Here is a 25965-nt window from a genome sequence, read left to right as displayed (position 1 = left end):
TTACAGATAGTAGTAAAGAAGTATAAGTTGGAGAAAGTATTAGAAGGAAAGTAAGGTAAAAAATAGTAGTAGCAGGAGTAGGGATTAATGGGAAGAGATTTAAAGTACATTCAGCAATTTTCGGCAAGATAGCGAAGCAATTTATTTTTGAAACACGAGCTTTCTTTTATACGTTTAATTTTGTAAGGTAAGGTATTCCAAAGACGGACAGAGAACACAAAGTATGGACGTTCAGTCACCAAACAACTGTATTTCATCGGGACTAAGTTTAACGAACGGCAGGACTTTGAAGGCATAAGTCGATCTTTGAGGTATCTGGGTTTCTGAGTGTTTATAATCTTGTGGAGTAAAACTAAACATTTAAACCTAAGCAAGTCGTTAAAGGATACGGAAGCAATTTTTTTCGCAAATACTGAAATATGGTCATAACGTTTTTTACAGTACACGTATCTAGCAATGTTGTTATACAAAACATTAAGCTTACTACGACACACACTATCACAAGGAGTATATAACTCGCAACCATACAGTAACGTTGGTAACAAATACGTTTTTGCTAGTAGCAGTCGAGTGTTTACTGGTGTAAAATATTGGGTTGTCCATAAATTTCGGAGCATACCATAAACTTTGCCTATGACAGTAAAAATGTGGTTGCTCCATTTAAAAAAAGTGATTTCGAGAAAAACGCGTTTAAAGTTGTAAATAGCGTTCGGGGCATACCTGCGAGGCACTGCCGTCGAATGAAAATGTGGGCATTTAGACATTTTTGCTGGCATCCCTCATTTGGTATATTATTTCTAAGACCCTAAAGCACCCTCAAACCGACTCATCTAACCCCCCTCTCCCTCTGGACCCAATCTGTCGAAACAGCATGTTTCCTGGGCCTACCCTTAGATGAGCTAGACGAAGACGACCGATGATATACTTACACTGACAGGGCTAACTATGCTGTTAAAACAACAACAACAGCAATCTGCCTCGTTGAAAGTGATGAAAAGTTCGCACTACACCATTTATATTCTCCACGTTCATTGTTATATCTCACGTAAATTCTCCTTATATGCACATATTTTTCTTTTAATATTACGCTCGTGTCCAATCTCAGTGTAGAAAACTTTTCACCGCCAGTTCCAATTTAAGGCAAGGCATTGCAACGCATTAGTCGCAAAGTCTATAAGAAACCGCACAAGTTCCTAAATTTCAATCAAAAGTCAAATTAAAACAAAGTCGTTAATATTGGTTTTAATAATTTACGCTTAACATTAAAATTTTATTTACGAACTTGTAATACATTGAATACGAGAAAAAAACATACAAAAATTATTTTAAAATATATTATATATAAAAGCCAATCTTATGATCCACAAGACATGCAAGCATCTTTATTTTCGAGCGAACAAACCATATCTGCCAAATTTCTACTATGGTTGGGTGATGCAGCTTCTTGTATTGGGGATTTAGTTTTTACCTCGCCATTTGTCTCTTTGCGACTTCTGTCAACTGTAAATTGTATAGCGTTTGCAGCAGGCTTTGTACGTAGGTAATACATTCCGGTTTTGAGTCCCGCTTTCCACCCATAAAAATGTATGGAAGTAAGTTTACCATAGTTTGGCTCTGCAACATGAATGTTGAAAGATTGACTTTGATCAATGAACGCACCACGATCTGCTGCCATTTTAATTGTGTTCTTCACAGATATCTCCCAAACAGTTTTGTAAAGATCGCGTATGTTTTGTGGTATGGAATCAATGTTTTGTATAGAGCCGCGGTGAATAATGATTTGGTTTTTCATGTCATCATCCCATAGGCCCAGCTCTGTAAGATCGCGAATCAAATGATGATTCACAACTTGGAATTCTCCGGAGAGCACACGACGCGTATAGATATTTGTAGTGTAAGGTTCAAATGACTCATTGTTACCCATAATTTGGGCTGTAGATGCGGTTGGCATAGGTGCAAGCAACAGAGAGTTCCTAACGCCATGCTCTTTGATTTTCTCTTTCAACTCGGCCCAATTCCACAGTTCTGTTGGTTTCTTGTTCCACATATCATATTGAAGAATTCCCTTACTAACTGGTGAACCTTCATACGTTTCGTATGGACCATATTTTTCCGCCAACTCACAACTAGCTTCCAAAGCGCCGTAGTAAATTGTTTCGAAAATTTGTTGATTCAATAAGAATGCTTGCTCGCTTTCGTATGGATAACGCATTAGAATAAGGGCATCTGCGAAACCTTGTACGCCAATGCCAATGGGGCGATGTCTGAAATTTGATTTTTTTGCCTCTGGCAATGGATAGTGATTTATATCTATAATTTTGTTTAGATTCCGTGTAACGGTTTTAGTGACCTCTTTAAGTCGTTGGAAATCGTACGTTTTTTCAGGCGTAACAAACATATTAAGCGCAATCGATGCTAAGTTGCATACTGCCACTTCATCCGGCGCGGAATATTCAACAATTTCGGTGCATAGGTTACTACATTTGATAGTTCCAATATTCTGCTGATTACTTTTTCTATTGCACGCATCTTTATACAACATATATGGTGTGCCAGTTTCCACCTGCGATTCAATGATGGCGAACCAAAGACTCTGAGCTTTCACTTTTTTATTAGCACGTCCTTCCTGTTCATATTTCTCATATAATTTCTCGAATTCTTCGCCCCAAACTTCGTGTAAGCCGGGACATTTGTGAGGACACATTAATGACCAGTCTTCGTCAGCTTCAACACGTTTCATAAATAAATCAGGTATCCACAAAGCATAAAATAAATCTCTAGCTCTGTTCTCTTCTTTGCCTGTATTTTTCTTTAAATCCAAAAACTCAAAAATATCTGCATGCCAAGGTTCTAAGTAAATGGCAAAAGCTCCAGGTCGCTTGCCACCACCTTGATCTACATAACGTGCTATATTATTAAATACCCTTAACATGGGCACCAAACCATTTGATGTGCCATTTGTGCCAGCTATTCCAGTCCCCTTTGCGCGTATGCAATGGACATTAAGACCAATGCCGCCAGCGGACTTGGAAATTAATGCACATTGGTGGGCAGAGTTGAAAATACCATCAATCGAATCTCCAACCATAGTCAATAGAAAGCACGATGATAATTGTGGCTGTCTAGTGGCAGAAGCAAAAAGTGTCGGTGAAGCATGTGTAAAATAGCGTTCGGAAAGAAAATTGTATGTTTCAATTGCAGCATCAATATCTTCGCCATGTATACCTATGGAAACACGCATTAACATATGCTGTGGTCTTTCAACAATTTTCCCGTTCAACTTAAGCAAATAGGAACGTTCCAGTGTCTTGAAACCAAAATAATTATAACTGAAATCACGGTCATATATTATAGCGGAATTCAATCGATCTGCATTTTCCTTTACAACATTGTAATGAAAGTCCGATATGATCGGCGTAGCTAAGCCAGTTTCGGCGCTCACATATGTGTATAGATCAGTTATGACATCTAATGGGATATAGAATTATACAAAGCAGTAGTAGGGAGGCGTAAAAATCGTTGAGAAAAAATCTGTGCTCATTAAACTAAAATGTTTGTAATTTCAACACTTACCAGAGAACACTTTCTTAGTTTCTTTATGCAAATTTGAAATGGCAATACGAGCAGCCAACGTTGCGTAGTCTGCATGTTGAGTTGTAAGACTTGCGGCAATTTCGGCTGCCAAGTTGTCGAGTTCTTGTGTGGTAACGCCACAATACAAGCCATTTATGACCTTAAGTGTGATGGCGACCTTTACGGGCAATTAAAAGACATGAGAATTTTCTAATGAAGATAAATTGTGTGTATGAATTTACCGGATCAACGAAATCCATGTTGAGTCCATAGCAGAGCTTTTGCACACGTGAGGTGATTTTATCAAAATGTATATCCTCCTTCCGCCCATCTGTTAAGGAAAATTTCACGAATTTTATTTTTAAAGAAAAACTTCATGATATTTAGGCTTTGCAAAATCGTAAGTGGGAAACTTTCCCTTATTTCTAGAACAATGGGAGTAATATTCATTCTGCTCAATATGGGCAGCTCTATGGAATTCTACATATTAGACATAATCAATAACTTCGGGGTATAAAAGCACGTTCCCAGTCGAGTACGAGCTCCTATAAGCTACAGTACCAATAACCGTTACTATAGAGGTTTTCCCCGACAATCTATTCAGATTGTTTTTTTTTGCTGCGAACACTGCAACATAGGCGCAAGCGTGTATTTCACAACTTCCAGCCAAAATTGATATAGCACCGCGCATGAAGCCAAGGACAATTTTAATAATAATACTAATATAAAAACGACACTGATGCTTTTATCACATCAATCCATATAATGTGCCGACATTAAAATATCCTAATTAGCCAGGTACACGCTTTTACATTCATTAGGGTAATGATATTTAAATTTTATATTACAATTCCGTAAAACTTACCTCTTTTTATTACATATAATTTAGGCGACTTCATTGCGGAGAAAAATCAGCAGCTAACCACGATTAAGAAAACCACTAAAATGCGGAAAATTTCTTAGAGTATTGTCGCTTAAACGCGCCAAAAACGAAGTTTGAAGTTTCTTATGTTGCGAATTTGCAAAGAATCATTTAAGAAACAGAACAGGGGGTGTCAAGAATGACAAAATAAAGAGATTGCGCTTTGCTAAGTGCTTTCGATTATAAGTTGTGGTAACTTAAGAATAATTATGAATTTTGGTACAAAAAACAAAAATCCAAAAAATTAAGAACGAGGTGGGTTGTTGACCTAATGACTACAAAAAACTGGCACCGAAGTGAAGTTATTGATTTCACCTTATTTCTGATATCTGCCAGAAACGATCCAACCGAACAATGTCTTTTGCAATGTTTGTAAAGGCGTCCTAATCGTTTTTGGTCAACTACAAGAGCTTAGAAAAACGTTTCTGTTCCAACAAGGAGATCAATGCGACGTGGTTTGAAAAACTCTTTGTCTGCCAAAGTTGTGTTGCGTGGAAGGCTCTATGTCGAAGTGTCGAATGTCGATATCAGCATTTGGTTGGTAGACGATGTGGTTTGCAATGTCGAGTCGTAGTGACAGCTTAAAGTTCGCTGTCCGTAACTTGACGGTTGTAGTTGCTCGTGCCTTGATATTTGTCAACGAGTTTCGTGATGTCTTTTGCGGCTGAGACGAAATTTTTAGCGAAATCGTCCGTGATTAAATTGACTTACGAGCATGAGTCAATCAAACCCCTGACGAGTTTGTAGGAACCTGTTGCGTCTCTGACCAAAACGATTGCCTTTGTAAGTATCACTTGCCCGCTTTTCGATGTATTCACATGCGAATGTGTTACTGCTTGTGAAGAATGCCCCTCGGTATACGTCTGAAGTCTATTAGTAGAATTTGCCAAACTCGTGGAGCGGAATACGAGGTCAGAGACGAGTTGCATGATGTAGCATCGTGTGATGACCTTTTTTGCAAGTGCGACAGCGCAGTTTTGACGGACACTAAGTTATCCTAAGCCCATCGCTTAGACAATTGATACACAAGTCAAACCTTTTCGTTGAGTGGAAGCGCTGATTTGAGATCATCTCCTTAAATAGATGGCAACCAGTAAGTTTATGCTTGGAGTTGGGGGACAACACCGCTCGATTTCGTTACAGTAAATTATGATTATTGATTATGGAGGTAATCGCCGAGATTATGCTTGTCAGATTCTGACTTGCGTTGGACTATCGAATCAAATTTTCAATGACGTCTAAAACCTGAGAACATTTAGATCAAGTTGGAAATTGAATTTGTGGTTAAGTGATTCATTCCATGCATTGCCAGTCTGATTGTTGTTGTTGTTGCCTATGACTATGTAGGTAAACATGGCTTGCGCAATTTCAGAACTTGTACCGATTCCCACGAAGTAAAAAGCAACGTTAGCTTAGACCAGTGCTGTCCATCCCATAGATCAATTGATCACACGTATTCTTACTCTCCATCGTTCAGTCGTTAGCAAACCAGCAACGAATAAACACCAAATTTGTCCGCGACGCTTAGTGTATGCAATACAATGCCCTGTGAGAACTTTTTTATGCTAGAAAATGCCTTTGGCGACTTGCAATGCCTTTTATGTTACAAGTCGTTCAAAGAAGGAGATGTAATATCAAAAGGCATTTCGACTCCTCCCACAAAAATATACAAATTTTAGACAAAAAAGCTAGTCAGGGATTATATGAAGAAAAAAAGTTAGACTTTTTGGAAAAATTCGAAGGGTGGTTGGCTAAAGTAGAAAATGAGGAAGTTGTTAAGCAATCAAATATAAAAATGAATGCTGAGCTATCTTCCATGATCAGCTTATATATTGCTAAACAAGGCCGGCCTTTTATAGATGGTGTTTTTGTTAAAAACATTTGTCTAAAAATGTTAAAAATACACCCATATCCCGCCAAACAGTAGCCCGACGGATTGATGAACTGGGAATACACATTCAATCTGCAGTGAAGGAAAAAATTAATGATTGCCAATTTTTTTCTCTGTGCTTGGACGAAACCACCGATATTAATGATTTATGTCAACTGGCGATATGTGTTCGGACAGTTAACGTAAATTATGAAATAACTGAAACAATGTTTTCTCTTGAAACATTCTGTGGGAATGTTACAGAAAAGATCTTGTTCAACGTAGTAAACGAAAAAGTTTTTTCAGTTTTCGATGCAAACAAATTTGTAGGAGTATGCACGGATGGGGCAAACGTTATGACCGGCAAGAATGAAGGGGTCATTGGCCAATTGAAAAAAAATGGAATTTCTGGGAGACATTTTCATTGCATTATTCATCAAGTTGCACTCGCTTCAAAATTTTTGAGCAGTCATCCTGTCATGAAACGTGCAGAACAGATTATCAATGAAATACGGGGAGGGCACCATTCCCTCACCCACAGAAAATTTGTAAATTTTTTAAAAACATCTTCTGCTCGGCATAATGACCTAAAAATGTATACAGACATTCGTTGGCTAAGTCGTGGTAATTGTCTCAACAGGCTATTTGAGTTGAGGGAAGAAGTTTTGCAATTTCCTGAAATTAATTGTAATGAAGACACCATCTTAAAAAGATGACAATTTTATTTTGGATTTGGATGACAATTTTATTTTGGCATTTTTTTTAACAAACTCAATTTAAATCTTTAAGGAAAGGAAACAGAATTAAACGATGCTGTGAAAAATGTGCATCAATTCCAAACAGAACTATTTTTGCTTTTAAGGGAACTTCAATCTGGCGATTGTGCCCATTTTCCGAAAACTTCGCTTATTATTACGAAACATGAGGGTGTTAAACCGAGTGATCATATTGCAATTCTCGAACAATTGTTCAACAATTTTGAAGACAGATTTCAGGATTTTGTTTGTTTTCAACCATTTCTTGACATCTTTGAAAAGTCCTTCAAATGCGATATAAATAAGTATGAATTTGCAGTTCAGTCCGAGCTAATCATCTTCCAAAGCGAAAACGTTCCACCACACGGAGATAATATTGAATTCTGGAAAAATTTAGAAGTATCATTATATCCAATATTGAAAAGAATATCTTATGAGTGCCTCTCACTTTTTCCCACAACATATTTTTGTGAGAAAATTTTTTCATTTGCTCCAAGCAGCGCCACAGTTTAACATCAAGTCGTTTCTCGAATGTACTTTTATTAAGAAACTGCCACGAAAGTATTCATATTAAAGATTTTATTAGAGATGTAATATAGATTTACAAACCCAAATATATATAAGGAGTTACATAACGTTCCAAATTTTCTACTCCAATCCAATATTTATTTATTTTGATTTAAATTTCCTACTGGGCTGCTCGCATTCTCTCGTTCTCACTTATACACTCACATTTTTCATTCTGGACAGCACTGGCTTATGGCCTCGGGTGACTGTCAAGCATTGTTTGACAAGAACTTTATATGTGTGCGTGTCGGCTGATTGACGCTAATATCTAAAATTTTTGATTTTCATCATTCAAAAGCCGACAACAAGTATGTGTGACACGACGACACCCGACTGCACTAACACACACAAAGCTCAGTCAAGCATGCTGGACCGTCTCGCGAGGCCATTAGACGTAAGCGGTTTTGATTAACGGGATTCGCGGGAAATTTACAGAACAATTGCAGCGGATGAATCGCAACATTTCGAAGTATGCTGGTTTTTGCAAATATGAGACTAGATGAGGAATCGTTGTTGTACTTCCAGATCTTCAAAGGTTTTCTTTCTCTTGATTGGCACGATAGCCGCGTACGCGAGTTGAACAAAGCGCGCCAGTCGTTTCTTTCTCGTGGTAACCGGCGCCAGTTGGACATACCAAGTGGAGCCAAGTCCTTCTCCACCTGATATTTCTAACTCAAAGGAGGCCCTCCTCGGCTACCACCAACAGGTACCGCAACGAATACTTACAGAGCTGGAGCGTTTGTATACATTCGGACAACATGATTCAGCCAACGAAGCCGCTGGATTTTTATTTGCTGCGCTATGTCTATGTCCGCCGTAAAGCTCATACAGCTCATTGTTCAATCGCCTACCATACTCAACGACCTCAACGTGCAAAGGTCCAAAAATCTTCCACAGAATCTTTCCCTAAACACTACAAGGGACGCCTCATCGGATATTGCCATCGTATAAGCTTCTTCTTCATGATGAGAACCTTACAGATTGTTAGTTTCGTTCGTCGAGAGAGAATTTTACTACTTGCCTACCAAGGCGAATTTATTACAGGTGACAGCAAACACATACATATAAGTAAAACCCTACATGTATTTGTTGTTGCGTTTGGTCCAACCATCACGTCAAAATCAGCAAGCAAATGTAAACATACGAATGTAAACATACCAATACATACAAACAAAGCACATCATTTTGACGTAAGCCATACCTACGGTGAAAAATTCAGCTGGGTGATGGCTGTCACCTTAATAAATCCACCTTGTTGCCTACTTAGTCCAAATCACTTATTGGCAAAAGATTCTCCGTTCTCTCAAATAACATTTTGTCTTAAATTATGACTGGATATTTGAGTGTTTTAATATTCGTTGTAAATGCCATTAGGGTGGTCCAACAGTTCGATTATGAAAGTGTTTAGTTAGTAGAGAACTGGCATTGTTTTTCATTTCCACTACTCATCAACAGGTTAGGAATCTGAAATTACCTTCCGCATTCCATATATTCTGCCTCTTTTTATTTTTATTTTTTTCAAATTGAAATGAATTGAATGTTTGCATATTTACTTTAATATTACGATGTATTTAGACAGAGCCGAACCAAATTTGTTTGGACCGCTATCGACATAATGTTTAAAATTTAACATTTTTGAATAGAATTTATATTTCTTGCTTGAAATTTTGAAACTAAAAAATTTTTCATTTTATATTATTTCGCTGCCTAATATTGCATACTTTTTTTTTTGTTTAATTCGCGCGAAGATCGTTTTCTGGGTGTTAGGCCGAGCTGCCCCTCTATGTTCAATTACCTTTCATTTGAAATACCATATACATTGTTTTCGGCTGGACTTAAAAAACAAATCTTCACAGAACCAACTCTCGCTTAGCTATAAACACTGTTATATTATTAAAAAAAATTTAAGAAAACAAATTTTTATTTCTAAACAGTAAAATAAACTGTTAATCATGTGAAAATTAAAGATATACATATAATATATGTGTCATATTTGGGTGAAAGAAAAACTAAAAGTGGACATATGGTATTTCAAATGAAAGGTTATTTAATAATATTTTTAAAGACATTGTATTTGACTATGTTAATTCAGCAAATTTTCGAAAAAAAGTCGTTTTATGTAGCTTTACTTCGCTGTTATCAAAACAAAATTTAGCTTTTCAAAAACTTGAGAAAAATTCGAGATATTGTGGGCTTTAAAGTGCGTAAAATTTACCTGACCTTCGATATCTCCTCCGCTTTTAATTAGCACATAAAACCGTTGAACTTTTGTATTGAACCTAATTTTGGGTTATTTCTTAGCGAATCGGTGCATATTCTTTACTTGTTCGAAAATATGTAATTAATCATCGTACTTATTTTTACAAATCAGCATATCTGCTCTTCACAAAAATATTGCATTTCTTTTCAACAGGGTGTAGGTGATATAAAATTATGTGAAATACATAAACGGCGCAACAGTTAAAAGTTGGGCTCCCTGCGTTGGCTGGGTTCTTGTGTATTTATAGGCTGCACATGGCAATACTGTACATGATTGGTGTTGTTCGTTGCCTTGTAATCATGGTGATTGATTCGGTCTGCCTCAAATAAGCAAAAAACTACAGTTTCTTTTGACGATGTAGAAAAATCGGTGTAAACGAGAAGTCAAGAAGAGTTTTTTATCTACTAAAACGTTGAAATAAATGTTATACTTCACCATTAACAACATATTTAGTGTTAACAGAAGTGATAAGGACGATAAGAGGTACTGCTGCTGAAACGCGCAAGTTAGTAAATGTTGGCAACATCGTTTGATATGATGCAGATGCGTAAGCGCTCTCAACAAAACATAAAAGCGAATATTCGGTCAACTCGTTCAATAAACACAAAACAAGAGCAAGAGACCAGTTGTATTTATATATGCAAAGATAGATTGTCGGACTGAATGTGAATGTGATGATTACATATTTGTGTACACGTTTAGATTTTATCACGATTTTCTGTGTTGGTGTTTGCATGCAGTGCGTTGAATTATTTTCGTGTAACGGAAACTCTGGATTTTCTTGTGTGTGAGAGAAATGTCTCAAAATGTCTTGTTCTGGCTGAACGTATTAGTATAGCGCCTTCATATTATTAGATTTTATTGTGAATCTGTTCGGATGTGTTAAAAGGGCGTTCTTTTTTTAATATTATTAATTAATTTATAACTTTGTATATTGTTTTAAGATTGTGAAGTGCTTAAATTGTGTGAAAATAATTTCATATAACCCAATAACTATGTGTAATGTACCACCTAAGTTCTTTCAAGTTTGTCGTTTATGCCTTACTTTGGTCAAAGAGCATGACGTTGAGGTGCTGCAAATATTTAATTCATCATCAACAGCAGCTACAGCTACAGCTACGACAACAGTGTCGTTTGGCTCTGAAAACCAATCAAACAAAGCCCCTGCAAATACCCTCGACCAACAGTTTCACCATCATTATAATCTCCATCCTCAACAATTCGGGAGGCCACAGAGCAGTTGCAACACAAAAAATGATTGTACCTCTGATAACCTATCTCATTCCCCTGCATCAGTTTTCAAGAGTGAGGAAGAGATACCAGATAATAATCTAAGTACACTTGTGCCGATTGTGCCTTCTTCCATTGCTGTATCTGAAACTTCTACATATGGAATCAGTCAATTGATGTCCAAATCATTGGAAAATAACGAAGCGGGGGGCTTTTCAACGTCTAATCCACAAATACATGCAAAAAATGCCACACATGTGAAATGTAAGATTACATTATCCAATGATAACGAAGAAGGCAAAAGCAATGATGGCATATCTCTGGGAGAGGAGGTGTTCAAGAAGGAAAACCATGATGATTCATCACCACATATTACCATTCAAATACTCAGCTGTCTCTCTATAAAGGTACGTAATAAATAAGAGATCCGATTACGACACCACTGACAATAATTAAACAATTAGGGTTGCCGGCTCATTTGTATTTGCACAATGAGAAAAACCTGTGTGTTTCACGTTTTTTGATCAAGTTGCATTTGTAAAAAAAAAATGTGTTTAATATGTGCAAAGAAAAATTAAATCTTACAAGTTTTAAACAATGTGCGCTTGCATGCACGTGTTTATGGTTTTGAAGGAATTATAAGCGAAATTATCAAAACGTGTCAGCGCAACACGTGCAGCCAATCTCCTTTTGTTAGTAAATAATTCAGTTTTGTGTTATCGTTGTTGTCCCCTTATCGATATCAGTGTTGCAACATTATCTCCCGCAGAGAAGAAACAAAAAACAAAACTAATTCAGATTTAACAAATTAAAGCGATCAACCTAACTTTATATAATAATAACATTGATATAAGATATGAAATAAATACTTATTAAAATCGAATTCACATTTTCTTTTAGATTTCACCAAATGATGGTTTGCCCGCCATTGTGTGCAACAACTGTAGAAATAAATTGAAAGCATTTTGGAATTTTCGATTGATGGCTCAAAAATCGGAGTTTACGTTAAAAGAGTTAACGAAATTTTCAAAACAGGTGCGTCTTAAAAAGCTATTAATAATTTTTTATTTTGAAACTAAGACAGAAGTACGCAAAAATAAAATAATTTGTTAAGTATTAAATAGCTTACTGATGGGAAGAGGAAGCGGGGATAGACGCTATAATCCAGAATTGAGGATTATACTTTTTAACGCTACGCAAGTAGAGGTGTGACTTTTAGGTTAGGTTAAAGTGGTTGTCCAGAGAGAGAGGGCACACTTGGACGAAGAAATCAGTGTTACTTTTAGTTAGAAAAAAGTTGAATGGGCAATCCCAAATCCCCTCATTCGTCCAGCAAGTTATAATACATAGACCGTTGTTGTAGCAGTTCATCAAGTGGTGTAGTCACCGGTAGTTATCGTCACTCTGATCTGATCTAACGATAGGCTCAAGAAACATGCTATTTCGGCGGGGCGAGCTCAAAGGGTGTTAGATGAGTGGGTTTGAGGGTACACGTGAATAGGTGGCTAGTGTGGTGCAGAGTACCTTTACATGCCGGACGTACGCTGAGTAAGTTGGGTCGGTTCTGGATAGGTAACAGCGTAACCTACTGCAATATGCTGGGCGGAAGGGCTGCAGCCCCAGTAAAATAGCGATGAACCTTAGAACAGATGGATCTTTTGCCTTTTTTTCTAACAAACTTTCCTTATACTACACATTTTTAGGGAATGTGCTGAAGTAAACGTTATTTGTCGGATTTTGTTTTGACAGCCGAAAATTAGAGAACGCTGAGAAAAGCTTGCCTACCCTGAACACGATCCTCAACAGTGGTTCCTCAACAGTGGTTTTCGCAACGTCAAGGCGTTATTCCCTGCCAAGTCCCAAGTAACTGCAACTACTACTGCCCAATTTACGGTACAACAGATTTCCAAAACGCTGTCAAATTTTATATCTATACAGACTTAAGAATCATGGGTGGGGATTTCTATTATTAAGTTAGGAAAGTTGAGAATTTTTGTTACACACTTCAAACAGTACTGAAACTGATCCAAGAAATGAGTCTATGCACTTTCTGGAATGAAGGTAAACCAGAAAAGGGGAGGCACGAAATCAGTTTTTAACAGATCGATTATTAGTTGATTCTTCTTCAAACATACTTTTGATTTTGTAAAGCTAAGAAAAATACCTAAATATATCATCAAACATACAAGTAAATATTTTCGCTATATTACTTAATCTCCTCCATTTTTCTTTGAAAGAATTCCTTGGAAAGTGACACTCGTTTCACAAGCATTTCAAAATCACCACCTTGCGGAAAGTCTTCTTCGGAAACAATGGCAGCAAAGGCTTTAACCGAATTAAGTAAATCGTCTAAAAATTATTTTGGAAGTTATAAACCCGTAAATGCTACTGCCGATAATTATGCTGAAGCTTGCACACTCGCACCAGCTGCAGCAGCTGTCACTAAATCGCTTCAGAAAACGAATATAAACGAAAATGATGATGACATTTACAATACAGCATCCTGTTCTTCGAAAACTCCGCCCATAATGAGGAAGAAATTGCGAGCGCTCTCTCCACTGCTAGCACCTCCGCCGCCGCCTCCACCCACATTATCAACAACAACAACAACCACAACAACGGAAGATATATTAGAAAATCGCACTGGTACAGATTATTATCCCAATGATAATCCATTAAGCTATGATGGTATCATTTCGCCGCACACAATTGCAAATAATTTGATAAATATGAAAAGTGAAAATTTGCCGAATATTGAGAAAATTCGGCATTTGCAACAAAAGCTAGAAACGGCTGCTGTGCTTATGGATATTAGTAAAAAAGTGATCATATCACCACCATGCTCGAATCGCCAGTCTCCAAATCTACCTTCAATGCAAACAACAGATGAAAGTATTAAAAATTCTGTGATAAAAAATGAACGTCCATCAAATGAAAAGACAACAGTAACATCAACAGTTACTACAACACTACAAGATGGAAAGGAAATAGACTTATCAATTAAAAAACCGAAACAAGAATTCTCAAACACTCAACAAACAACAACAACCGTATCTCAATTACTTCATTACACTCGTCCCACAATACTCGAATTACAGCAACAGCAACAACAACAACAACAACAAACACTTACACAACCTGTAAATTTAGATTTAGAAACTACAAGTATTATTAAAGGAGGAATTGAAAATACAAGTATACCTTGTAGTAGTAATCATTTACCAATACCAAATAAAAAGGATACACCAGCAGCATACACAGACTCCGATGAGAGTTCCGATTCGAATCGTTTAGAGATGGATATGAGTTCAATGTTGAATGAACGTAAATCGCCGGACAGTATAACATCAGAAGAACAAGTAACGGACGTTGCGACCACACAATTGTGGCAAGCGCTTGCCAGATCAGCTGGTAAGTAAACAAAAACTTGATAGTTTGTCTAACATAGCCGCGTGTATTGTGCGTTATTGCTTTACCATTCGTTCGGTTCCGAGTTCAATGCCTACTTTGATATGAAACATCAACTGAAAAAAAAGTTATTTTCCCACTGCCTTTAAAAAGCTTCTGGTAAAAGGCATCTGCCGAACAAATTCAAGATGCTAATCACGAACTCGGCCAAATACTTTTCCGATAACGAATAAGTTATTAAGCTTTAAAAAAATAATACAAATAACTATTTTCATTTAATCCACTTTTACACAGAAATATTCATTGTAATTTGCCTTCAAATATTAACTTTACACAATTACAGCAAATAATGAAAATAATCAGCTTCTCCGGCATATGATACATCAATCGCTTGTATATCCCCCGCCGGCAACTGCAATATCCGCTGAGAATGTACCTGAGGAACCAATGGCATTATTAAAGGTTGGTTATAAATGATCGATCACCATTTAAAATACTAATTTCAATCCCTTTCAGAATGATAATATAAATAAATTATGCCGAAGAAAGCAAACATGTCCTACGAAAAATGATGCAATCGAACAACTGCCCAATGTTATGGCTGTTAATGCTCAAAATCTCGAGCTTAATGTCAGTACACATAACCACGTGGCTGTTGCTGCCGCAGCTGCAGCGGCAGCTGCATCAATGCAAGATAAAAAGGTAATAAAAGTTTAGGTAGTAAATTAATGCAACGTAATTCACGGAACTTTAATTATTTAGAATAACAAGAATATTAGCGCTGGCGCTGCCGGTATAATCAATAACCCAAAAGATATGTCTTGCTCCAATTGTGGCACACTTACTACGACTATTTGGAGACGTAGTATTCGAGGTGAAATGGTATGCAATGCTTGTGGTCTATACTTCAAATTACATGGTGTAAACAGACCGCATTCGATGAGGCGTGACACTATACACACACGGCGGAGACGTCCGAAGGAGTGTGAAAAATCGAAGAAGAGTAAGTTAAGATAAATTTCAGTAAAGCCTCTATAACGTGATTTCTTATTACGTATCCCTCGTATAATGCGGTATTTCCCCCATATTTCTCTACTGTGAATTAGTTGTAGAGTTCATAATTAAATTCTACATTGTGTTTATAGTTTTTGAAGTGTAAGAGTATTGATTATACATACATTTATATACCGAGAGGTAAAGGCATCCTAAAGTATTTAGGTAGGTAGGTAGGCTAGATGGCAAGAGTACCACAGGTACATTTCAAGTAGCACTGCGAAAAAAAATTATGGAAGATAAAACTATCTACAGCCAACCAGTGCTGTTGATGTAGTGGAGGATGACAAGTGAAAAGGAAAAAATATGTAAGCTGAGAAGGAAACGTGTTTCTCTACCACAAAAATTGATATTTTCGAGAATACTCCTACATTGTGTTTTCCTACAACGCGGAACCAATCCACCGTGTTATAGGGGTGGGGTTATGTGAGTTGTTGTGGCAATAGCATAAAACACTCAAACATACACGTCTATCTAGGGAATCACTGAGTTGTTATTGTAGCGTTAATAAGCAAATGCGTTGCATTTTGTGAAGAGCGGAACATCACGAAGTCAAGGGTAAAGTGCTTACATAGCTTAGAACTGACATTTAGTAAGTATTTGGTAACCCTTTTTCATTCCGCTGAGTTTACAATTACTAGTTACCAATTTTTCTTTTTGTTAGTCCGGACTTCTTAAAATTGCTTAGACAAATACAGAGTTATAATAAAAATATGTTAAATTCACGTCCAAAGTCTGGGTGCCCAATGGAGAGGTTAAATCCGGGTGCCCAATGGGGAGGTTATGTGACTTGCATTGATTTTTAATGTTTTTTTGTCGATGGTTTAATGCATTTTTTTCCATACAACAAATGCTCGCAAGTTTTTTTTTATATGGAAGAAAATGTATTATATGGTTTTGTTGTAGTATAACTTATATATTTATAAAAAAAATATAAAAAAATAAAATAATTAAAAAAAAATTTAGAAAATAAAAAAAATTAAGAAAATAAAAAAAATTAAGAAAATAAAAAAATTAAGAAAATAAAAAAAATTAAGAAAATAAAAAAAAAAAATTAAAAAAAAGAACAAAAAAATAGAAAAGAATAAAAAAAAATAAAAAAAAAATAAAAAAGAATTAAAAAAATAAAATAAAAAGGGAATTAAAAAAAAAAGAATAAAAAAAATAAAAATAAAAAAAAATTAATAAAATAATAATAAAAAAAAAATTAATTAAAAAAGAGTTAATTAAAAAATAAAAAATGAAACTAAATAAATAAACAAATAAATAAATAGTCAACACTAGGCAAAATGTCGCTGAGCTATTATTGTATTCACATACATTAATTTTGATGCACATAATGTGCCTTAGATCTTTATCAATCATCATTGTTTACACGTACATCTATATCAGCACTAATGTTCGCGTTTCTTTTTTGTAATTTAGAAAACAAACGCTCAAGTTCGCCTTCCGAAGTATTATGTAAAATGCCCATCTGTGGTACGAGTGGTGCAGGAGTTGAGCTTAAACAAAATGTGTTCTTAACAGTTGAAAATCCAGAGACATCTGTTTTTGCCTTCACGGTAAGTGATTTCTTATCATACAAATTCTTACAAAGTCCCTTCTTTCCCATAATGGTTGAACTATTTATTTCTCAATCGATTCAGTACCAAGTTTTATGCATTTCATTCATGTTTTTATTATATTTTATTACCTATTCATGCAAGTACTTTTATTATTTTGAAATATTAGCGAACGCCAAAACTAACCAATTCGTTAACAGCTTGTTTCTTCCATATCATTATTTGCGCTTATATAGTATTTGCTTAACTAAAAAAATATTAGCTCGTTTGCTCGTTCTGCTATATAAATATGTGTGTATTCAACAATTCATTCAAAACTGAGGGTCTATGCAAACAGACATGACTGCATATAGACAATGTTAAAACAAACAAACGAAGAGTTTTTGTGTGTTAAACGAAAACCTCTAAATTTGCTTTATGCTAACACTAAATAATTGAAATAGTCGTATTTTCTTGTGCTAACTATTCGTATGTATTTGAAAAGCATGTAGCGTAAATGAAAACAAATAAATTTTAGCACTAGAGTTGGGGACTTTTAATATTTCAAAGTCTTTCAATATAGCCAATAAAGTCAGCAGGTAACTGCAAAAAACGCCTCTCATCGAAAATCAAAGAAACTCAATATAACTCCTTTATTTTCTTGCTGTATTTTGACTCTGAAGTGCAACGCACACAAAATGTTGGAGAAAGAAATATCCTAAACTACTTTATTTATTGGGATTGTATCCATTTCAGCTTTTACCAATTGAAATCTCTTTCCGAGTGCTTATGAATTTCGGAATTTATGTGTTGAACGTGATTTTTTGCTCACAATAATAAGCCAGTCTATAGCAATTACATTTTCCACATCTTTGATTAAATAAAGTTTCAAATTCGAAGTGCATATTTTGTTTCTTTTGTAGACATTTTTTAGAAAATCACTTCAGAGAAGTTACAAAACTCCATCGCAGTAAAAGAGGCATTTGATGGTTAATGTCTTGTCACAGGCTATAGTACGAAAACAATTATTGTTTTGATATTGCATTAGTTACAAGGCGATTCTATTAAAGGTGGTGTAGTAGACCAGCTGATTTGTTTTTTTCTTTCCTCGAGTACATTTGGATGATTATATAAAATTAAAATACGAAACGTATTATTATTTTGTAATGAATTTAAATTCAAAAGGCTTTTTATAAATAAAAATTGTAAAATAATGAGAAAGCATGCAACTACTTTTTTTAAAACAAAATGTTGTTGTTGGCTTAATGCCAACCCTTTTGATGAATTCTCCTTGATTAGTTACCGTGATTTTCATATTTTCTTTCTTTTTTTTTATACATATTTTCGTTTTATTACTCGCCTTGTAACTGAATTTTCGAAGTTTTAAATTCTGCGTGATAGTGGCTGATAAAAACTTTTAACAGAAAATAATTTTATCATGCTATTCTTTGTTTTTAAGTTTTGTATACGAGTTTTTAAGTTTTGTATTCGAACTGATCATAATTTCGTCTTATATATCTGGTGAGTTTTAATTTTGTTTTGGAATCTAAGCTCGTGAATTGACCAGACCCAAAAATAAATTAAAATACGAGTAATAATAAAAAAAAATAATAAAAAAAATAATAAAAAAAAATAATAAAAAAAAATAATAAAAAAAAATAATAAAAAAAAATAATAAAAAAAAATAATAAAAAAAATAATAAAAAAAAAAATAAAAAAAATTAAAAAAAAAATAAAAAAAAAATAATAAAAAAAGAAAAATAATAAAAACAAAAATAATAAAAAAAAAATAATAAAAAAAATAATAAAAAATAATAATAAAAGAAAAAAATTTAAGAAAAAGAAATAGTAATAATTAAAAAATAAAAATAAAAAATAGTAAACAAATTTAAAAATTAAAAAAAAAAAACATTAAAAACAATTTAAAACAAACAAAAAAAAAAAAATTAAAAAAAATGGAATCCAAGTTTTTCCAATAACAAATTCTTTATTAGCCAACCAAAAATAATTTATAATAAAAGTTTCTGTGGGTGTTTCTTTGTTGAATACAGAAATATATTATATGTGCTTTGTTCTCGCACTTTCATAAATTAATTATCTCTATAACTTAATACTGTATTCAATGCACACCAAAACCAATGCAACACCAAAGCAGGCAATGGCAAACCTCCGAGTGTATTTCTGCCATGAAAAAGCTCCATAAAAATATCTGCCGTTCGCAGTCGGCTTGAAATTGTAGGTGCGTCCATATGTGGTACAACATCAAGACGCACACCACAAATAGGAGGAGGAGCTCGGCCAAACACCCAAAAAGGTTGTACGCGCTAAGTAAATATGTATATATTCAATATATATATTCAAAATATATATTCAACATCTGTGTTCAAAAGAGAAAATTGTTTTTAAAATTCAAAAACAAAAACCTTTGTTGCTTCGCTTATGATTGAGCGTCAGGCTCAAAATAAATACAATATTAAATAGTGTAGTGATAGCTTTCAAAAAAAAAAAAATGTTTCTGTATTATATTAATTACCATTGTTGTTGTTTTTGTTTGTAGGAGCTTACTAATAATTATTAATCTTTTGCAATTACTGGTATGAAATTTCATCATAACCTGTATGTTTGGTTTTGTTATTCTTACATCTTATGTACTATACTTTCCTAAGAAAAAACGTATTTTTATTTATTAATTTGTGGAGAGCGCTATTAAAAATATAAAACACCCTCTTTAGTAAGTGTTCCATAATTTGATTTTTGAATTTCGGATATCGTCTTCTTATTACTAAAAAATTAAAATTACTCTTTATATTTTTTGTATTGACTTATTTTTTATTCACTTAAATGCCATTTTCTAATCTCATTTCGAACGTTCACTCGTGACACTAACCACTTTATATATAACCTAATTTGAAAATATAACATAACATAACCTCAATTTTTATTTTTCACTCGTCACACTAACCACTTTATATACTATAACCGCATTTGAAAATTTAACATAACCTCAATTTTTATTTTTGCTTCTTTGGAGTTTAATGTATTTTATTCATTTTGTTTTTTTAACTAACTATTAACAATATTTTTTTACCTAAATTCACGCATAAAAAACCTTGGTTTTGGTTAACATTAAATCTTTGGTTTTCCGAATTGATCTATACCATATAATCCTAATTCACTAAACTTAAATCAGTGTTTCTCTGTCACTAATCATTCGTCTCACAGACTGCGAATTAAAAACAAGTTTATTTTTCTTTTTTTTATTTCAAACAAATGAGTGTAAATTAAGAGAAGTATTTTATCATTCCTATTTAACCATTGTATATAGTTATGAAAGTTCTGTTGGTGAGGCGGTGTGACGGGAATATGTCTATTTCCACGGCAGTCGGTTCTATGATACCGGAATGATCTGGATTTATATTCAGCCAAGGGCCTGTCACTCCAGCTCCATTCCCCGTACATATATCGGGAATGTTTATACTGCTATAACAACAGCACATGCGTAGTCTATTTGACGAATAGTGATCCAGGCATAACTATATTTTTTTTTCACTTTGACATCTCATGTATTTTTCCTAAGAATACTTATTTTACTTGCTTTTAAAATTTTATTTTGTGTTGGAATTCCTATAATTTTTTAGCATTCTGTTAACACCCTGTCCTAACCTCATTTTCGGCCTTTCACTTATGGCTGTATACAAAACTTAAGATTATCACTTTTTTTTGGTATCTAAATTGAAAATTTAACATAACCTCAATTTTTATTTTTGCTTCATTGGCGTTTGATGTATCTTTTAATTTTTTTCTTCCTCTTCAATATTTTATTGATATGCTTTTATTTGAATTTTTGTATAATATTAGAATATTGTTGTACCCAATTTTGACGTGATAACGTCTTATAATTCGATTTAGCCGGCTGCACGCACGAAAAAATGTGTCGTTACCTTGCTCATTAGTGTTACCTTGCTCATTAGTGTTACCTTGCTCATTTGTCGTTACCTTGCTCATTTGTCGTTACCTTGCTCATTGCCGTTACCTTGAATGAACTGCAAGCGCAAGTGCGGAACGAACAAAGCAAACGAACGGCAACGTTCGACATCTTGCTCTCTCCTACTTAAGTGAGCGTATATATGTATGTATATGCGCATATGTACATAAAATATATAAATTCACGTATGTGTATTTCCATATGACTTCTTATTGATTATTATTAATTTGATTTACTTGAAGAATTTAAAATAAAACCAAGTTTGTTAATAATACCTGTTGTTTTAATGTTATTATTATTACTTTTTTTATTATATATGAAGGAAAAAATGTATGGTAATATTTACCATATACTTATAAGATACGTTGTATACTAATATATGTATATAAACATGCATATACATATACAATTTCGCGAAATTTTCAAAAAGAACAAATCTATATGTAAAGATGCATACAAGTCATATGGACCTATCAAATATACGAATCTATACCGTACGCAAGCAAATGTAAGCTAATGTGCTTGAACTGCAAGCGAGAGCGCGGAACGAACGACAAAGAGCACAATCGGCCCCCGCGTTCGGCAACGTTCGACATCTGGCTCTGTCCTACTTGAGTGAGCATATATATGTATGTATATGCGCATATGTAGGTATATAAATTCACATACTTGTATTTGCATATGCCTTTTCCTGTGTGCATGGTAATGAACCATTTCTCTGTTGAGAATAGGACGATGATAGAAAAAGTAGGAAATGAAAGGGAGTGTTGCGAGTGTAAAGTGTCTTGAAAAAGGCAAATCGATGATGGTGCCTCTTAGTGTTGTTGACTTATTAACGTCTGATGCACAATCGAAATTGAAGATATCTTTCATGAATTTGATAAATGTTTCGTCATTTTTCACGTTTGTGTAAATGTAACTTGACCTATTCCATTGCAATTCCATTTACCTCCTCCTCTATATCCATACAAAATATCTATCAAACAAATAAAATTAAAATTTTGTTTTGAAAATTGCAACCATTCCATCAATATTTTCTTATGACGTTGTCACGTTAAACTATCGTCAGTAAACCGACTTTACAGACAACCTCTTTTTAATTAGCTTTACTTCTACTTGTTTTATTTCCACTCTTTATAAGTTCTTCTATATTTTTTAGCCACCCTGTTTCATTTGTTAGTCCGTTCTCTCGCTCACTATTGATTTACTGTTGACATCATAACCTAACATAATTTCGCACATTGCCGCTTACTTTCTCACTCCTAATAAAATTATTTATCATTAGAAATTTTTCCACTGGAAGTAAAAAAAAAATTATATATGTTTTATTGATTTGTGTTTATTTTATAGAAATACAAGCGACGCATGGACGAGGAACAAGCGAATATGATCAAAGATGGTTTGCTAAAGAAAAAGAAACTACAGCAAGGTTCGATTAAAGGGGAATTCAATCAGATGGACGATTTTTTAGTACCTCTTAATCTTGTCTCCAGTGAAAATAATACTAAGTTAACATAAAACGCCAAATCAGAAAAATCAAATCAAAATAACGAAGCAAAAATTACAAAAAAGAAAAAAGAAACTAATAAGTTACAACACAAAAAAAAAAAGAACAAATAGAAAAAGAAAAAGAAAGTAAAAGTTTAGAAGTAGAAGACTATGAGTGCCGCGCATGCAGAAAAGGTAAAAACAAAAATGCAAATAAACCAACAAATTATTAAATAAAATTATGAATTTGAAGAAAAAGGGGAAAATTACATAGCGAAACAGTAAGAAAAGAAACCAATACCAAAACAGCAATGAAATAATGTTTATAGAGTGGAAGGTAAAGCGACGTTTTAACATTAATTAATTAATTAATTAAATAATTAATTTAACCAAGGGCATATATACTTAAATACAATTTTTTAAGTTAATAATTTATTGTAATTAAAAGTTGAAAACAAAAAAAAAAAATCGAAGCTTCAGTATTTTTTGAACCACAATGACAATGTTTATTACTACCCCCTACTTAAATAATAGGAAAGCTTGTTTTACATATACAATACATATATGAGAATAAGGATTGTACATATTTAAAACAAAAAAGCAGATTTCAATCTAAACAAAAACACAAAAAAATAGATAATACACTCACTCACTTTAAAATCTCTTGCCTATATGCGAATCATGTGATAATTACTTACATTTAATCTAATAATATCGAACTTATTAATCTTATTAAAAAAAAGCAATACAAATTTCACATACAGGGTGTTTTATTCGCATATATTAATGGACAATCACAGAAAGGTCTTATTACTCAAAGTTCAAAGATTTTTTTAAAAAGCACATACACACATACACGCATACATATGCGGCGTGTGTGCACTTGCGAAGAAGAAAAATTAATATGAGAGTAATGTCTAACATTAGCAACATATTAAATATGTATATGCATACTTACGTACATATAATATGTATATAGGCTTGTAGTCGTCCCTATTTATTGCATACTTACTTTTCACGGTAGTACACAAAAAAAAAAATAATAAAATAAAATAATAATTAATTAACAAACAAAAAAACAATGAAAAAAAATTATGCGTATCTGCACAACTTAAATCGTTAATCGATATTTATGTTTGCGCTGTTTTATCAGTATTAGAGCAGATACATACATACATACATATTTATAAAATTGCTTTATGGGGAAATTTAAGCAACGCTTTTCAATATACAAACATACTTACATAGTATATCTATTAACATGTATATAAACACTCACCATCCTCTTTGTCCTGTGAACTCCCCGTTTCTTTTTTTTTTTTTTGTTTTTTTTTGTTTTTGTTTCATTTTTGCGCACATTTACTTATATATACTTATATAATTCTCCTCCGAGAAACGCTCAAGAATAGCGAATTTATTGTGAACATTTTGTAACTTAAAACGTTAAACGGTACATATGCATATGCACATGTATGTATAGTGTGTATTTTTTTGTTGTCGTATTTGTTTGTGGTAATCAAGCATAGAATCATAGAGCAGCTTATCTTTGTTTCTGTTGTTGTATAGAGTTTAAACAAAGGACGAAGTTCAAATAAGATATCTAAATCCGAGCCGAGCAGAGCCGAACTGAGTGGGTGCAGATTTTTTGTTTTTTGCGCTAAAAATATAGCAAACACGAGGTAAAATATGTTTAGGCTTAGCACACACACACACACACACTCATAACTACTTTTATTTCAGCTATAGTAAGCTCATTTTGCAACTCAGTGAATTTGTGTGATTTTTATTGAGTGTTATGTTTTTTTATTTTTTCTACAATACATTCATTTTATAAAAAGAAAAATGAAAAAATAAACTAAAAGTTATTAAATACATAAAAAGAGAAATTTATATACAGATATTCAACTCGAATTTTTTTAAAGCATTTTTTGCCAATTTTAATTTTAATAAAAATTACGCGTTTTTTATTTGGAATAAACATTTTTAATTCACTTTGGAATTTTAACGTTTTTTCAAAAAATGAAAAAAAAAACAAGTTTCGTATTTGATAAAAAAATAAATTAAACGATAATAGCTGTAGGACATTTCAAACTGCATTCTTACAAAGAAACAGATCAAAAACGAAAAAAATTATTAAAAAATTTGTATTGTATATTTTCTTAAGCACGTAAGAAGTGATCTTTGTATTCGAATGCATTAAGCTGAATTTTTCTAAATTAAAATAAACGAACCATATGCATTTCTGCATAAAAACCCAAAAAGTAGTGTAGGCAGGACTTCACCTTAGGCATAGAAGTCTTTAAATAATTGATATTCGATAATCAAAAAAATTAAGTATTCGCTATTGCAAGAACAATTTAGGTAGTTTTTTTATTCTTTCTCTCTCTCTCTCTAAGTATGTATAGCATTAAAAATATTGAAATGAAAATTCTAAAAAAAAAATAAAATTTTGTAAACGATTTGAATTGAAGCCCACGTGAGGCCGAGTGACAATTTATGCGCACTTACAAATTGAGATTAATTTATTAAAAAAAACATAAATTATAAAAAAAACGATATTGTATTATATAAATACTACATACACATGTGTATGTGTATGTTTTGGTGGTACTGCTCTCTTTTCGAAGCTTCAAAGCAACAACAGCTTTAGGCCTTTCTGAGTTGTACCATAATGTATATCACGGCATCCTGCTTGAGTAATTATTTTATATATAAAAACAAAAAAACAAAAAAAAAAAAATAAAATAAAAATAAATTTAATAAAATCATAAGCGTTGAAAACAGTAATGTAAATTATACTATAAGTGTGTACATCGATTTTTTACACTTATACATACATATATATATATATATATATATATATATATACATAATAATATATATATATATTATTACAGATTCGAGCAACTAAGTAGATTTTGTTTTAATTTTTATTACTTAATATATATTAATATATATTTATATATATATATAAAGTTACGCCGTAAAAATTGATCTGAAAGAACCATTATTCAAACGAGTTTTTTTTACTAATATAATAATAGTAAATATTATTAATAATAATACACAAAAATTACGCCGCAAAGCAAACAAAAATTATGTTATAATGACACACAAAACACACAGAAAAAAATAAATATTTTAAAACTAAAAAAACACATAAACTTAAAAAAAATAAATATTGGCGCATGTTATTTTTGCTAGTGGAGGGTAGAAAAGGGAAGAAGAAGAAATCTACAGTTCATTAACGTGAATGCTAGAAGAAGACATTCAGATTTATTGTTGCTGTTGTAACATATTTTATATAATAATT

General features: G+C 33.3%; 2 protein-coding genes across 2 annotated transcripts; one reads left to right on the top strand and one right to left on the bottom strand.

The window, feature by feature from the left end:
- Positions 1 to 1237: 1237 nt before the first annotated feature.
- On the bottom strand, positions 1238 to 4572 carry LOC129247874 (ribonucleoside-diphosphate reductase large subunit). The gene is made up of 4 exons (XM_054887236.1): positions 4439 to 4572; positions 3816 to 3904; positions 3574 to 3751; positions 1238 to 3468 (listed from the first exon to the last, which is right to left on the bottom strand). The coding sequence occupies exons 1-4, from the start codon at positions 4470 to 4472 to the stop codon at positions 1355 to 1357; spliced, it is 2415 nt and encodes an 804-aa protein (XP_054743211.1). The 5' UTR covers positions 4473 to 4572; the 3' UTR covers positions 1238 to 1354.
- Positions 4573 to 10231: 5659 nt separating this feature from the next.
- LOC129247176 (uncharacterized) lies at positions 10232 to 25412 on the top strand. Its single transcript, XM_054886169.1, has 9 exons — positions 10232 to 10430; positions 10892 to 11584; positions 12078 to 12212; positions 13415 to 14588; positions 14929 to 15047; positions 15102 to 15287; positions 15348 to 15588; positions 17064 to 17200; positions 22515 to 25412. The coding sequence occupies exons 2-9, from the start codon at positions 10943 to 10945 to the stop codon at positions 22680 to 22682; spliced, it is 2802 nt and encodes a 933-aa protein (XP_054742144.1). The 5' UTR covers positions 10232 to 10430; positions 10892 to 10942; the 3' UTR covers positions 22683 to 25412.
- The last annotated feature ends 553 nt before the right edge of the window (positions 25413 to 25965 follow it).

The sequence above is a fragment of the Anastrepha obliqua genome, chromosome 5 (assembly GCF_027943255.1).
Source record: "Anastrepha obliqua isolate idAnaObli1 chromosome 5, idAnaObli1_1.0, whole genome shotgun sequence".
In the NCBI taxonomy this organism is placed as follows: Eukaryota; Metazoa; Arthropoda; class Insecta; order Diptera; family Tephritidae; genus Anastrepha; species Anastrepha obliqua.
Note: the sequence above shows the minus strand (reverse complement) of the source record. Positions and strands in the feature narration are given on the sequence as shown.